The sequence below is a fragment of the Ctenopharyngodon idella genome, chromosome 10 (genome assembly GCF_019924925.1).
Source record: "Ctenopharyngodon idella isolate HZGC_01 chromosome 10, HZGC01, whole genome shotgun sequence".
In the NCBI taxonomy this organism is placed as follows: Eukaryota; Metazoa; Chordata; class Actinopteri; order Cypriniformes; family Xenocyprididae; genus Ctenopharyngodon; species Ctenopharyngodon idella.
This window is the reverse complement of record NC_067229.1, coordinates 48,455,926-48,472,120: the sequence shown is the minus strand read 5'-3', so window position 1 is coordinate 48,472,120 and position 16,195 is coordinate 48,455,926. Positions and strand designations below refer to the sequence as shown.

Sequence of the window (16,195 nt, the reverse complement as noted above, 5' to 3'; positions counted from 1 at the left end):
TCTCTGGGTTAAAACATCCAATTTGCTGGGTTAAAATAACCCAATCCACTGGGTTAAAACAACCCAATGATATGGAATATCTATTCAAATGGAATATCTATTCAAATGCATTGCATTGTAGGATACAATATTGCATGTAATCTGGTTGAATATTTTGATACATTAAATGCACTAGATCACCACAGTATTGCATGCATACTGTACACAATATATGCACAGCATACTGTTTTTTTTTTTTTTTTTTTCAAAAATAGGTAGTATGCCATTCTGAGCTTACCCACACTGATCATGATAGATGTAGAACTGGATCTAGTGTATATTCCAGTGTTAATTAAGCTAGCATCTCGGCTGTGGTTGCGTAGGTGAACTGCATTGCTGCCTCACCTGTGGTTGTTATTGAAGCTCATTTATTCATTCGCATGCAGACAAGTCTAAGCATAAAATCGTCACAGAATTAACAACGTAGCCACAACCTACATGCTGTCAAAGGTTAGGAAAGTTTTGCCGATGAAAGTAGCTAATGTGTCGACTGTAACTTCAGCAGCGTTTAATGAGCCCTGTGTTCCCATCACAGCTGACATTGCTAAAATCGCTATATTGTAAATGCGCCCTAAAAATGGAAGCAGTGAAATGCGCATTTCCTTCATGCAGGCTCTTAATGAGACTGAAGGTAAGTCCTGCTGATGTATCTGTGTGACTGTTCCCATCAGACAGACCTCAGGAAAGGTATATGTTCTCGTTCTGGATTGAACACGGGTGTTAATAAGGCCGCTGCTGTGTTTCACGGCTGGTTGCAGTCAGAATGTTCATGCGCTGGTTTCACCCTATGGTGAGTATGGGCAGTAATTAGGAACAGTGCTTTTGACAAGGATCATATTGTTAAAAAAAGGCTAAAATCACTCCCTTTTCAAGCATTTATAGCCTGCTGTTGATAACATGATATTAAGTGTTGATATTCACACATCGGTAGCATTTAAGTTGGGTAAGTGGGTCTGTATCCTGGGTCTGATAGGATCATGGATAGCACGGAAAATGCTAAATGCATTTAATAAATTGCATCACATTTTATAATCATGTATACTAAAGCTGCACGCAATCTTATTCCTAAATGACAACAATTCTCATTAAACCTTTGACAAAATCACACCGGAACATTCAGATCTGCGTTGGCGCTGCAGCTGAGCCAGAGAGAGCCGTTGTCATATATAGGTACAGTATGAAACAGCATCCACACAGTATCATTATTTCTGTTACTAACATTCAAATTATCACAGAAGTACTGGGTACAGAGGTACTTTGTTTGGCAAACTGTGTATACTGGGCGTCCATACGGGTTTTGCACACAATTAACATGACGGCACATGCTAGTGGATGAGTTGAATCAACTCCACAGCAACTACATAAATTTATCCACTAACCGTTCAGAAACGTCCTAAAAGTTGTAACTTCTTCCTGAGTCTCTCCATCAGTGTTGACTCCGGTTTGAACAATGTAAGGCTGAACACCGTTACTGACAATCCTCATTTTGGCTGTGTGAGATTCTCCAGCTTTGTTGTTGTTGAGCAACCGAAGCGCGAGCTGTTAAAGCTCCGCCCTCTTCTGGAAAGGGGGCCGGGAGCAGCAGCTCATTTGCATTTAAAGGAACGCACACAAAAACGGCGTGTTTTTGCTCACACCCAAATAGGGGCAAATTTGGCAAGCTATAATAAATGATCTGTGGGGGATTTTGAGCTGAAACTTCACAGACACATTCTGGGGACACCAGAGACTTATATAACATCTTGTGAAAAGTGGCGTTATAGGTCCCCTTTAAGGTGTTGCTTTCATGAAAATTGTACTGACCTCAAACTTTTGAACGGCAGTGTAAAACTTTTGATCGATGACTAGTCTAAATCACGGGAAGAACAGGGAACCGGTTAGAGATACAAAAAGTTGGATGAGAGAGAATTTCAGATTTGTAGATCATATTAGAAATAAATACATAATTTAAATTCAAACCAATAATTCATGCCAATGTTTATTGGTTAAACAGCCTGCATTCAATGTTGACATTCAGCTTTAATTTATAGTGTTGTTTAAAAATGCATTTAAAGTGCCGCCACAGGCGCTCCTCTTCAGGCAGTGTAATTTGTTTTAAATGCAAATGCGTTGACGCATTCGTACCCAGACGCGCTCACAGTGCATGCGCCGTTATGTGTTAATGGCGACTACAAAAGAATCTTCCAGATTTGTCCCCAGTAATTATGAATAATCTGGCAACGCTTTTATGCCTTGTGAGATTCAATCAGTCCGCTCTCAAATAAAAGACCCAGTGCTTCCACGGGCACAGCAATTTCAAGAATCTGGGACGTGAGTCATGCACATCAATAGCACTTTACAGAAACAGCGCGCTGGTTTCAGACTAAAGCCACGTTCAGTAACAGCAGCTTTATTGATTTACTTTTGCATACGTTCATTAAAATGTATTTCCCCCCCTTGTATTCGAGAAATACAACAGACATTAATGCAAGCGCACAGAGAACTCGTCCCCCCTCGCCTGTGAACAACATTATTGCTCATACTTCAGGTTAGTGATTTGAACAAACCCCTACAACAAGTGTGCTGGTACTTTTCTGAATGATGAGACCAGGTGATGGATAAAACAGATCCCAGAACAGAATATCATAGAGACTTGCATTTGCATTCACATTTAATCATTTAGCAGGTACTTTTTATCCTAAATGACTTACAAATGAGGCCTTTTTGACACCAAAACATCCTATCAATCATTTTCATTTTCACAAACTGTTCATTTTGCATGGGCAAGCATCTAGTAAAAACTAAGATAAATCCAAATCTATTATGCCTTATTAATAATGTCTTAATTAAGGGGTTGTGTTAATGTCTAATCATAAATACTGTGGTAAAGTGATGCTTTTGCAATGCAAACGCTCTTGCATTGTGCTGTAAAAATGAACTGCAGACTAGATATTTTTCATACCGTCTGGGCCAGAATTGCATCAGGTATGTGTAACCTTTTCATAAACCAATCGAGTTGGAGGACAAATCTCGATTCATGATCCCAGTGTGTTCTCTGTTGGTCATGTAAGGAATTGCAGCCAGATATTTTTTGGATTTCCTCCTGTGTTTTGTTACAGCACACACCATATACATGTATTTAATGTATTTGTTTACACTGTTTTCACTGACTATTTTTATGCAATACACAAAGCAAAAGTATATATCAGTTTAGGATCTTTCTGTGGTGTCAGCTGTTAACACAAGGTGGCGACAAAGACTTCATCCTGAAGGCTTTTGTCTTGGTTCTTGTTGGATTCTTTTATTCTGTCCATTGTTTTTCAAATCCGGTCTTTCCACACTGTCACTTGCATGCGATCAAATCAAGTCGCTGTGCATTCAGGCGGTATAGTTATCTTCTGGGATGCATCGGTTGCTATAGTAATGATGTAGGCGTCAGCAACACTGCCAAGTGACTTTTTGCCACAACTGGGTAATGCAAGCTGGCGTTTTGGAAATTTGCTCTCTTGCTTACGTACATGATGGCATCTAGCCATGGTGAACCTAATGAACTCATGAGACGACATCTCTGAAGCTGCGATGTGCCACTGATATTGTGCTGCCTGCATTATTAGATGTGTGACACACACACACACACACACACACACACACACACACACGCACACAAATGAATGTCACTGACTAAAACACACACACACACACATATATATATATATATATAATGAAATCACATTATTTAACATTATTTTTTAAAAATAATTATATATTTAATTAATATATGTACCTGTCAAAAATGTGGAAACATTAAATTTTTTTAATGGTTTTGAAAGAAGTCTCTTCTGCTCATCAAGGCTGCATTTATTTGATCAAAAATATAGTAAAAACAGTAATATTGTGAAATATTTAAAAGAACTGTTTTTTATGTGAATATATAGTAAACTGTAATTTATTCCTGTGATCAAAGCTGAATTTTCAGCATCATTACTCCAGTCTTCAGTGTCACATGATCCTTCAGAAATCATTCTAATATGATGATTTGCTGCTCAAAAAAATGTATGATTATTATACACACACATATATAAACATACATATATTATTAAGAAGACAAAAGCACATATCAAAATTACAAAAACTTAATGCCAAATAATGTAATTATTTTAGTTTATTTTTAAATGAAATTATATATTTAATTAATATTTAATATTTATATATTTAACTGTATATTTAATAATAATAATAATAATAATAATAAAAACATAAAAAATTATAAAGCTTTTTCTCCCAGTGGGAATTTTCTTATTTGGCATTATTTTTTAATGCAATTATATATTAAATTAATATTTAATATTTATATATATATTGAAAAATTTTATAAAACTTTTTTCTTTGACCTTTTCTTACTATTTCCTTTATCAAGAAAAAAGTATGCTGCCCCCCCCTTCCAAAAAAATAAATAAATAAATAAATAAAATAAAAAAATAACAACAACAAACAAGTAACATGATTGGACTTAATTAGATTCTCATTTCTCTTTCTTAATTACCATCCTCACACTCGGGATCTTTCACAGGCTCGTTGTGTCGTGATTCATCTCTGTGCTGCATTTGAAATGAGCTCATTAACTCAATCATTAGCATGGAATTTCTAGGCAATTCTAAAGTCGGTCTAGATTCAGTACAGTTCTCTGGCAATGCAAATCAGTTTATAATAAACTCCCTTGTTTGTTTACCTTGAGCAAATGAATTGTGTTCAGGTTACTTTGATTTTTGTGCTGATTATGTAGAAGTCGCAGTACAGTGTTTATGAAAGACATTGGGCAGGTTTGAATAAAGCTCTCCAGAATGTGCACAGTTGCATATTGTAAATGTTTTCTCTCCTACAATCTGTCGCACCAGTGGGAGTTTCTGCAACTCATTCTCCTTCACTCAGCTTTTTTATATAATATTATTCAGTATTCTACATCTCTTTTATGATTATTTTAATCAGAAGATTCTATTGGTTGATATTTTTTAATTATTTATGTATTTATTGCATGCATAGTGGTAGACTGATGTCTTTTTTGGACATGTGGTTCATTGAATTTAAACAATTTAATGTATATCTCTCTGTCACATATGTAGCCTAATTATAAAATATCAAAGGCATGAGTCTACAGAATTTCAGTCTGTTCATCACATAAAGCTATCGTATAACTTCAGATGAATCATATAGCCTTCTTTTATGGTGCTTTTTTTCCCTCCATTTTTGGAGTTTTTACTTTTTTTTTATTTTTATGTGAGCCTTTAAGAACTGAGTTCATGACATTCCGAACTAGTTAAGCGTATCTATTGTTGTCTACACACAGCTGTCTCTATTGGCATGAACGACGGGCCGTTTGATCCACTTCATGTTGACCTCTTGTCATACTATGCTACAGAGTGACCTTGATATGAGACATGCCACACGTAATGAGATAATCTCATTCATACAGACCCAGAGCTCGTGCTGCGGCTCTTTCACTTGATTAATCATGTTTGACCTCTAGTGTGATCTTCACTAGCTTAACACAGACGCTCCTGATTCAATCACAAACACCTGTTTGAAGACATCAGTCATTTCATCACTTTAGTGGACTTAAAGACTTTTGGCACAATCACATCGGATTCATGTCGGCCTGTCGTGTTCAAACTCGTCATTCATAAAGCTGGCATCTATCAGCGGATCCTTAATATATCCTGCTTTCAAAAGCTCCTGTGTGTACAGGTATCTGTATAGGTGCTCGGTGAAGAGTGTCAAAGATGTCTATTTACAACATGTTTTTGAAGCGTTGATCATTGTAGCCAATCAGAGACGTATATGTTGAGTGCGTGAACACAACAGCCAGTCAGAGACATATATATTGAGCTTGTGAACACAACGGCCAATCAGAGACATATATGTTGAGTGCATGAACAAAACGGCCAATCAGAGACATGTTGAGCGTGTGAACACAATATCCAATCAGAGACGTATATGTTGAGCATGTGAACACAACGGCCAATCAGAGACATGTTGAGCGTGTGAACACAACGGCCAATCAGAGACGTATATGTTGAGCATGTGAACACAACGGCCAATCAGAGACGTATATGTTGAGCATGTGAACACAACGGCCAATCAGAGACGTATATGTTGAGCATGTGAACACAACGGCCAATCAGAGACATGTTGAGCGTGTGAACACAACAGCCAATAAGAGACGTATATGTTGAGCGTGTGAACACAGCGGCCAATCAGAGACATATATGTTGAGCATGTGAACACAACGGCCAATCAGAGACATGTTGAGCGTGTGAACACAACGGCCAATCAGAGACGTATATGTTGAGCATGTGAACACAGCGGCCAATCAGAGACGTATATGTTGAGCATGTGAACACAACGGCCAATCAGAGACGTATATATTGAGCATGTGAACACAACGGCCAATCAGAGACGTATATGTTGAGCATGTGAACACAACGGCCAATCAGAGACATATATGTTGAGCATGTGAACACAGCGGCCAATCAGAGACGTATATGTTGAGCTTGTGAACACAACGGCCAATCAGAGACGTATATGTTGAGCATGTGAACACAACGGCCAATCAGAGACGTATATGTTGAGCATGTGAACACAACGGCCAATCAGAGACGTATATGTTGAGCATGTGAACACAACGGCCAATCAGAGACGTATATGTTGAGCGCGTGAACACAACGGCCAATCAGAGACGTATATGTTGAGCGCGTGAACACAGCGGCCAATCAGAGACGTATATGTTGAGCGCGTGAACACAACGGCCAATCAGAGACGTATATGTTGAGCGCGTGAACACAGCGGCCAATCAGAGACATATATGTTGAGCATGTGAACACAACGGCCAATCAGAGACATGTTGAGCGTGTGAACACAACGGCCAATCAGAGACGTATATGTTGAGCATGTGAACACAGCGGCCAATCAGAGACGTATATGTTGAGCATGTGAACACAACGGCCAATCAGAGACACATATGTTGAGCCTGTGAACACAACGGCTAATCAGAGGCGTATATGTTGAGCACGTGAACACAGCGGCCAATCAGAGACATACATTTTGTTAGAGGGAAATGCTTCTGGCTACAGAATTTCCCAAATGGCTGCTCTGACACTTTACCCAGACCAGAACAAAAGGGCTGTAAATTTACTACACAATCACCTGGTTTCGGCGGAGAGGAGAGTATTATCAGATATCTTGAAGAGACACCACACAAAAAGGAGAACAGAATTATTTCTAAGTTTTCAGTCTTTCTCATAATACCATTGAGACCATTTTACCAATCACACTGAGACATTTAAAATGATACCAAACATGAAAGGGAAAACACAGTAGGCATTATTATATATAGGCATTCTTAGTGAACTTTGACTGACTTGAATAAGGGGGAATAAAGGGAGTAGGGAGAGGGTTGTGCATAGATAAATGAGGAATGAGGCTGTTTTTATGCTCTTTCTCTGAGATCTTCTCTCCAGATTATTGAGTTTTATTGTTTTATTGCAGGGTGTTTGATCTCAGCTGTTTGTCTTGGCAGGAAAACCAAGTCTCTTTATATATATTATTAAAATATATATGAATCTATATATATATTTTTTAATATGTAGTATTAGTAATATGTATATTAATATACTTAATAATATACAAGTAATATAGTTCATGCTTCATTTTAATGGTTTGTAACAGCGTCTCACAGCAATTACATTCTCTGGTAATGTGTGTATATATATATATATATATATATATATGGATATATATGGATATATATATATATATATATATCATCTGTTTTCACATCGGCACACATCAAATTAAATTACAACGTCAGAGCCATCTGTTTTATATATTTGCTTTTAATACAAACATCTTTTAAATTTGAACTGATGATGCCAATCATTAGATCTCATTGTTGGTCTTCCGTCCTTCATTTATATACACCATGATAACACCGACACACATGGCACATTATCTATGATGCCTTTCACTTTGAGGTGCACATGATTATACAAAGCATCCATCACATAAAGACTCTGCACATTTATTCTATTCATTTTCTAGCCCACAGACAGGCGGGCGTGGCGGATAAATGAGAAGTGCGGATGAAATTGCCCCTGCTGCCCTGTCTGTGGTACAGCTCCTCTGATGTATTTACAAACGCTGCTGCTGGGAGAGGCCGGTTTATTCAATAACCAGCATAATGTGTTCTCAGTGTTGTGTGTTGGTACACAGACGGGCGAATCTCCTCCTCTCCGTGTGCACACAGCCCTCTCCCCTCCCTCGCGCGCTCTCACCCCCTGCAAACACATGGAGATCGTGCACACGCTCTTTTTCCAGTCTCCCTAACCGCGCCGGAGCACAGGCTGGCTTTTGCCTGTGTTAGGAATTGTTAGGAAGACTCCGGGGAATTGTGTTCGACTTCCATGGAGGAATGACTTCTCACCTTCTCAGTTGCCTTTACCGCAACTTTCTTTTTTAACGGATACAAACAGGAAGAAGGTGACACTTTGGTTTCCCAGGAATGGCTCAGCCGGGAGGCAGCCAGGACACGCTGGCGGTCCCGCCGAAACAGCTCCACGACGGGGACCATGTGGGTTTGAATGAGGACCTGGTGCGCATCCTGAGAGAGAACCTGCTACAGCAGGAGCGTCCGCGCCGCCCCAGGGACCGGAGATCCCCGTCCTCCATGTCCCCCCGCTTGTCTCCGATCACCCTGTCCCCGCGAAACTCCCCCAGGCTGCTTCGTCGCATGCTGCTTAATAACAACAGCCACAAGCAGCGGCGCTTCACGGTGGCGCACACTTGGTAAGGGACCGGATACTGTGCTTTACTGTCCTTGCGTTTCACACTCCCACATGTATGTTGGGAAAACCCAGTGTACCTTACGGTGATGGCTGATGCTTTGATGGCGGCTTCTACTTGTCTCATTGCCATAGTTACACATATCCTTCATCTGTCACACAGGCGTTGAGAGTCAATAAGTGAATATCGATTCAGTGGATATTATGAAATGTTGAAGAATTAGTAGTAGGTGTATTTTTCATGAAAACCATTTTCTAGCCTTAACTGATGGGTTAACTTTCACCACAAACTGAGCATTTTATGCCAGTGATTACTGGTTATTGTTCATGATGTCGTATTCACCTAGTTTTCTCCTTCCCTGTGTTCAAATGTAACTTTAATCTGAGGTTGGCTAGTCAAAAGTACTGGTCAAAAGTTTGGACACATCACTATTTGTAATGTTTTTGAAAGAAGTCTCTTCTGCTCAACAAGGCTGCATTTATTTGATCGAAAATACAGAAAAAAAACAGTAATATTGTGAAATATTACTACAATTTAAAATAATAGGTTTCTGTTTTAATATACTTTAGAACGTAATTTATTTTTTTGAAGCTGAATTTTCAGCATCATTACTCCAGTCTTCAGTGTCACATGATCCTTCAGAAATCATTCTGATATGATGATTTATTATCAATGTTGGAAACAGTTGTGCTGCTTAATGTTTTTTTTTTTATAACCTGTGATACTTTTTTCAGGATTCTTCGTTGAATAAAAAGTTAAAAAAGAACAGCATTTATTTATTTACTTTGAAAAGTTAGTAATAGAATGAACAACAAAGTAACATTACACATCACAGAAAAAGTGGCAAGTCTATTATTTTGTGTTTACACTCCAGGACGTAATGCACGGATCATTTGACGTACAGTATCGGATTGTTTTGTTCTATCCATCACAGAAAATTTGAAATGTGTAGTTAGCAGCATGAAAAATATACAGAAAGCGAGCAAAGACAGTCTACGCTTTGCAGTGAATATCTTATTGACATTGTGTTTATACTTTGTTGGAACAAAAACTGTGGTGTTTTGAGCAGATTCTGACTAGCTTAAACACATCCGATTGGCCATTGCGTTCACAGATATGTCTGTGATTGGCTACCAAGCTCAACTCTGCAAAAACACATTGTAAATAGAAACCTTTGATGCTCTTCACAGAGGGCTTACATAAACACTCAAGGGAGCGTTTTAAAGCAATTGGTTATCAGCAGGTACTGGTTCACTAGATCACATTAAATATCGTCACGTTAAATGATCCAGCAAAAACCCTATTCGGACGGTAATTGTTTCTCATGCGGACGTCTGTAAAAATAAATTTGCATTGCACCTCAGTGATAAAACGATTTTTGCTCATGCGTTCGCATGATTGTCTGCTGTAACTAAAATGTCAAATGCTTTGAATAATACGAATAAATTCATATTTAATTTTATAACTTTTTCTTATAACTTTATCTTTATCTTATATCTAATTTTATAATTTATCTTAAAATGATGGATGTCATTTTAAAAATATGGAAATTAGCAGAAATAAGTTAATGCAGCCTCTTATTTACATGAGGTAAACATAAAGCTGCTTAGTTTATATTTTTAATGTATATAATTGTATAGCTATAATGCATTTTAAAATTGTATTGCTGTAACGGCCCATTTCAAATGTTTACATGCTTTTTTCCCCCTCTTTCTCCTTTCGCTGAGGTGCGGTAAATACTTTCCAGCATTTCAGCAATAAAAGTGTACATATTTAAAATGCATACAAATTACAGTGAAGCACAACAGTTATCATACGATGTTCTGCAGTGGTCAAAAAGGATTTAAATGGTGAATTTTAAATTGATCTCCTCTTGTAAACTCAGAGATGTGCATTTGGATGGCAATTAAATTACCACACGACCTTGGCGTTTGTCAAAAAACAGGTAATTCGGCCGAGGATTTCACATTCTGGATTCGGATGGCAATAAAATCACTGACTAGCCCCTGTAAATGATGAAAATACCTTACGTCCCTATGAGAAGCAATTACTGTCCGAACAGGGCTAAAGATTAATTTCTGGCGGCTGCCAAAATATTTTCAATGCCTGTATTAGTCTCTTAGTTGCATTCTCTTTTTCCTTTCTCGCCACATTTAACTGCATGCCTATTTAAATCAACACAAATGTACCTGCACATCAGAGAGCAGGAAGAGATCGTACTGTACTATGAGTGTTGATGCCGTGTTGTCGTCTCATGAGACCGGCTGTTCCTGTATTAATCACCATCCATTTGTGAAAAACGTGCCTAAGAGACCGACAGCAGCTTCAGTTCAAACCTCTCTAATTCATATGCATTCAGCTTCCTTTTGTTTCTAGCTTGTTAATTCTCAGATGATGCCTTGTGTGAGCCGTCTGGCATAATTTATGTGTCCTCAGCTTTAATTGCATAACAGACACCTTTGTTTCATTCACAGATGTGGTACCTGGAGAGGCTTTCTGTGCCTCACCTGCTCAGGTCAATGAGGTGGCGATAAATGCAAGTAATGCAATCTGCAAACCGATAAGAATGCAGTGCAAGATATAATTGTTATGGTATTTTTTTGCGTTTGTGTCTGATAATACCTCAGCGGTATGCCATGGAAAGCCGTCATTAAAACAAGCTTTGGACGTCTCTTTTGCATTGAATGAAAAGCATCTCTGTTCTACATCTGTTTGCGTCTGATGCAGTTGAGCGGCAGATCACAGACTCAATCATACTCACTGCGGCCCTTTGAAACTGTCACACATCTTCCGATACTGCGCGCGATAGCGTTTGATGTTTAACTCGGCCTTTAAAGGAGTGCGTCTCCTGACAGAGACGTCGGTTTCTCCTTTGCTCTAATTTGGAGCATGTATTTGTGCTGCTGTAGTTTATTACCCCTTTAACTCCCAGAACATTGATGTTCCTGGTGCAGCTTCCCTCGTACATTTTTTTCTTTGGTATTAAATTTACTTCAGTATTTCATGTCAGAAGGCTTGGTTTCAGAGAACGTATGCTCTCACTTTGAGAGTGAATGCATAACATATTTGAATACACTATGGTTCAAAAGTTTGGGGTCGGTAAAATTTTTTAAAAATGTTTTTGAAAGACGTCCCTTATTTGATTAAAAATACAGTAAAAACAGTAATATTGCGAAATATTACCAAAAGCTGAATTTTTAGCATCATTACTCCAGTCTTCAGTGTCACATGATCCTTCAGAAATCATTCTAATATGCTGATTTTACAAAAGTCGGTGTTGAAGTGTTACCGGTGTTAAGCCTCAACACCAGTTACATCACTTTCCCACCGCAGCACCGCCCCGACCGTCATTTAAATTTTTTTATAGTAATAAAAATCATTTAGTTCAATCAGAAAACAGACACTACAATTAAAAACTGAACTCATCTGCTTAATGCAGCTTGAACCGAACAAGAGTCGCAGCACAGATCAGCAGCAGGAGTCAGATTTTAATGATAATGAGCTGACTGACAAGACGATGGCGGAAGAATTTTTGATTTTTGCAATATTTTGTATTTAAATTGTGTTTTTCTAGTTGTTGTGCTTTTCATTAAGAATAATAACCCAACTTTTAAGCAATTGCCGCCCCCGAATTGGCACTAATTTGAAAGCGAAAGTAAAATGTGCACTCATAATGGTGCATGTCTACTGGTGCGGATCATTTTCAGTTCTTTCCTATGGAAAACGCTCGCTCTGCTCTGCACCGTTATGAATGCCCATGCGGCCGTGCGCATTTTACTTTCGCTTTCGAATTAGCGATTTAAAAGCGAGGTGCAAAAGAGGTCACACGTTGATTAACCGGTGGGAAAATTTCCTCACCGTCACAACCCTAGAAACGACGATTTAGTTTTTTCAGGATTCTTTGATGAATAGAAAGTTCAAAAGAACTTGAAAATAGAAATATTTTCAACATTATAAATGTTTTACTGTCACTTTTGATCAATTTAATGCGTCCTTGTTGAATAAAGGTATTAATTACAAAAATCTTACTGACCCCACACCTTCTGATTCCGTGGTAACCGCAGATCTGACGTCAGAAAGCAGAAGTTAATGTCGGTTGTGTTTGCAGGTGACTTTTACCTCAGCATGACCGAGCAAACAGGGAAAATTACTCACACACGGCGTACACGAACACACTGAGGAACACTGCCATTATTTTACAACCACCAACTGATATTTTCCCGGCCATGATCGCTCATAAAACCCTCAGCACAAAGATCACGTTTTCTCAGCAATAGGCTTCACTGTGGTGCACAGTGTTATGTTGTCTGTTTTCTCACGAATTAAAGCACTTTTTGCCAGTGAAGACCACATAAAAGACATTTGGTTGGCGTCTCCAGGATGACTCAGGCCTGGCTTGAGAAGACGCCGCACATGGCATATAGTCATCCAAGACATCTGGCTCCTGGCACATTCGACTGACTTTCACATGAAATTGCATTTTAAAGCACTTTAAAGGCTGAGCCTGAGAATTAGTAACACAAATCATCTGCGTTTAATTTGAGAAAGCCAAATGTTGACACAAATCTAGTTGGCATTGTAAGAGACTAGAAGAATTAGGTCAGGTTTTTGTTTGTCTGTTCTGTGTGACTCATTGTACAGATATTTAATCAGTGCTAGTCAACATCTCTAATGCTTTTTTGCTCATGCTTCAGTGCCACAAGAAGCCCCAGATCGCAGCATGTGTTGATGCTCTTCTAGTGTGCACACTTGTGAGACACGTTCTGGCTAGTTGTAGACGCTATAACAGTTTTCAGACCTCTTTGTGATAATCTTCAGCATTGTAGTAAGGGTTTTTTCAAAACCTCTAACCCTCTCTTTTACATTTTGGCTGTTATCTCGTCTGGTGTTGTTGTAAATGTTTTCTCTGAGTACTTAGGCTGAAGGATTTTGCCTGACGGATGATAAAATAAGCAAAAAAAGTCCCACTGACTTAGACTGCAGTTCAAATGTTTAGGGTTGGTAAGGTTTATTAATGCCACGGTGGCCGACACAGGACAAAGATGTCGTCTGAGACAGCAGAGAGTAGCCAGTCAAGCAAATGCACTCTGTAGAGCAGTTTGTCTGTTTAGGGCTACTGTAGAAACATGGTGGCGCAAAATGGTGACTTCCATGTAAGGGGACCCGTGGTGTATGTAGATAGAAATGACTCATTCTAAGGTAATAAAAACATAACAGTTCATTATGTAAGGTCTTTATACACCACTGAAAACATAATTATGTATATTATATTGCATTTCTGTCAATAGATCCTCCTAAATATTACGCACTGGACCTTTAATGTCTTTACTGACACAACTTAATGCATTCTTGCTGAATAATATTACTAATTTCTTAAAAACTTTTGAATGGTACATTGAAGGGGGGACCCGAGACGGGTAGGTGGGTAGGCAAGTAACCTAGCAACCGCATTGCAATGTCCTAGCAACCACTCAAAATCTCCAAGCATTGTGTCTCAGAAAATCTAGTTATTTTTAATGCTGCTCACGGTCTGTCAGTTTGTGGAGAAACATGTTGTCTCTGGGTAGGTATAATGTTCAAGTGAGGTCTATTTCAGTTTAGCATGTGTCCCTGTTTGATTTGTTCTCCGATTGCCAATAAATCATGTTGACAGCCTTCCCAGAGATACACCGATAGGGACGCTGCCTGTTGCACCGGCTGAATATTCACTGTACGTTTTGTGTATATTGGGATTGACAGAGCGATCTGGGATGTTCTCTACGGGTTTCTCCGCTTATGTTTCATAGAAAAGAGGATAAGAAATAGATCTGTCCAGACTGATTGATTGAGCAGAAATAGAGAGAAATAAAGAGAAAAGTAACCGTTATTTAACATTAAAGGAGTATTCTGGGTTAAATAAATCTTAAGCTCTATCAACAAAATCTGTGGCATATTGAATTATCACATTTCAACTCCCAGTTTGTAGATTAACAATAGTAAATCTACAAAAAGGAAATGTGTTTTTTTTCCCACACAAATATTAATCAGCACAACTGTTTTCAACATTGATAATAATCAGAACTGTTTCTTGAGCAGCAAATCAGCATATTAGAATGATTTCTGAAGGATCATGTGACACTGAAGACTGGAGTAATGATGCTGAAAATTCAGCTTTGATCACAGGAATAAATTACATTTTAAAATATATTCGCATAGAAAACAGTTCTTTTAATTTTTAATAATATTTCACTATTTTTACTGTATTTTTGATCAAATAAATGCAGCCTTGGTGAGCAGAAGAGACTCTTTTCAAAAACATTAAACATCTTTCTGACCTCAAACCTTTGAAAGGTAGTGTATATTTAAACATTTATAAATTCTTACTATATTTTTTATTAATATTTTGAATTGGCTTTTTTTAATATTTTTAGTTTTCATGTTAGTAATTTTGTTATGTTCTTTTGCCATTTTATTTGCTTTTCATTTTTTTTTAAATGTTACTATTTAGATTTAATTTAATTTTATTACAGTTTTAGTTTTAGTTTGTATTCATTTTCAATTAGTGCTTCAACTTAAACTGATTTCATTTTGTTGCCAACTAATATTTATATTTTATTTCAGCTTTATTTCAGTTAACAGAAGTGATTTAAATAGTTTTAGTTAACAATAATAACCCTGTTACAGAGAGACTGAATGGTACATGTTGTCGTGTTGTACTTCAACACACGATCAAAGTGTTTACAATGAACATTTTCTGTATTTATAGAGAAACACTGATGACATTGAGCCAGTTGCTTCAGATGACTGAACGCGTGATTAATTGACAATTGATAAGCTCAAACAATCCTGGATGAATCATAAACACCCCTCGCTGAAACACGAGTACGTAATTTCCTGATATGGAAAGAGTTCAGAGCTCATGTTTCAGCAGCCTGTGCTCGTTTCATTTGAGCGTGAGCGATATTAAAAAGCACCAGGTCTCTAATGGGCAAGGGTTCAGTTAATTTAGCCTGAGTTAAGCTGCCACAAAGGTGCTCGGGGAGTGAGATATAAAGGTAGCATGCAATCTTATCTCTTACATATAGCCAGGAGAGAGAGCGTGATGGTCTCCTTTGAGCTATCACACTCCAATCTGCTTCATTTCAATATGAAAGTGGACAGCTGCATCCAGCGCCGTATCCCAGCTCCCATTGCACCAGTGGTCTGAATGGAAACGGCCCCTTCAGAATGCATCACATCATTCATGTCTTCTCTTGATAGTCCGCCTCATTAGCATTCCTCACGTCAGAACATGCAGGCTTTATTTGCTATTACTTGAGCTCCAATGTGCATCTTGAGATACGACTCCGCTGTTATTATTCAG

At 38.2% G+C, this 16,195-nt stretch overlaps 1 protein-coding gene across 7 annotated transcripts in view; it reads left to right on the top strand.

The window, feature by feature from the left end:
- Positions 1 to 16,195, top strand: part of LOC127520485 (cAMP-specific 3',5'-cyclic phosphodiesterase 4D) — a 210,458-nt gene that overhangs the window by 75,025 nt on the left and 119,238 nt on the right. Inside the window, exon 1 of one of the 7 annotated variants that reach the window (XM_051908635.1) lies at positions 8,144 to 8,856. The exons of 4 other annotated variants lie outside the window; for them this stretch is intronic. In XM_051908635.1, coding sequence (XP_051764595.1) covers positions 8,573 to 8,856 — 284 coding nt within the window. In that variant the 5' untranslated portion in view covers positions 8,144 to 8,572. Of the gene's footprint in view, positions 1 to 8,143; positions 8,857 to 16,195 lie in introns of those variants that run through there. 2 more of the 7 variants (XM_051908622.1, XM_051908620.1) reach the window with 2 other exon arrangements.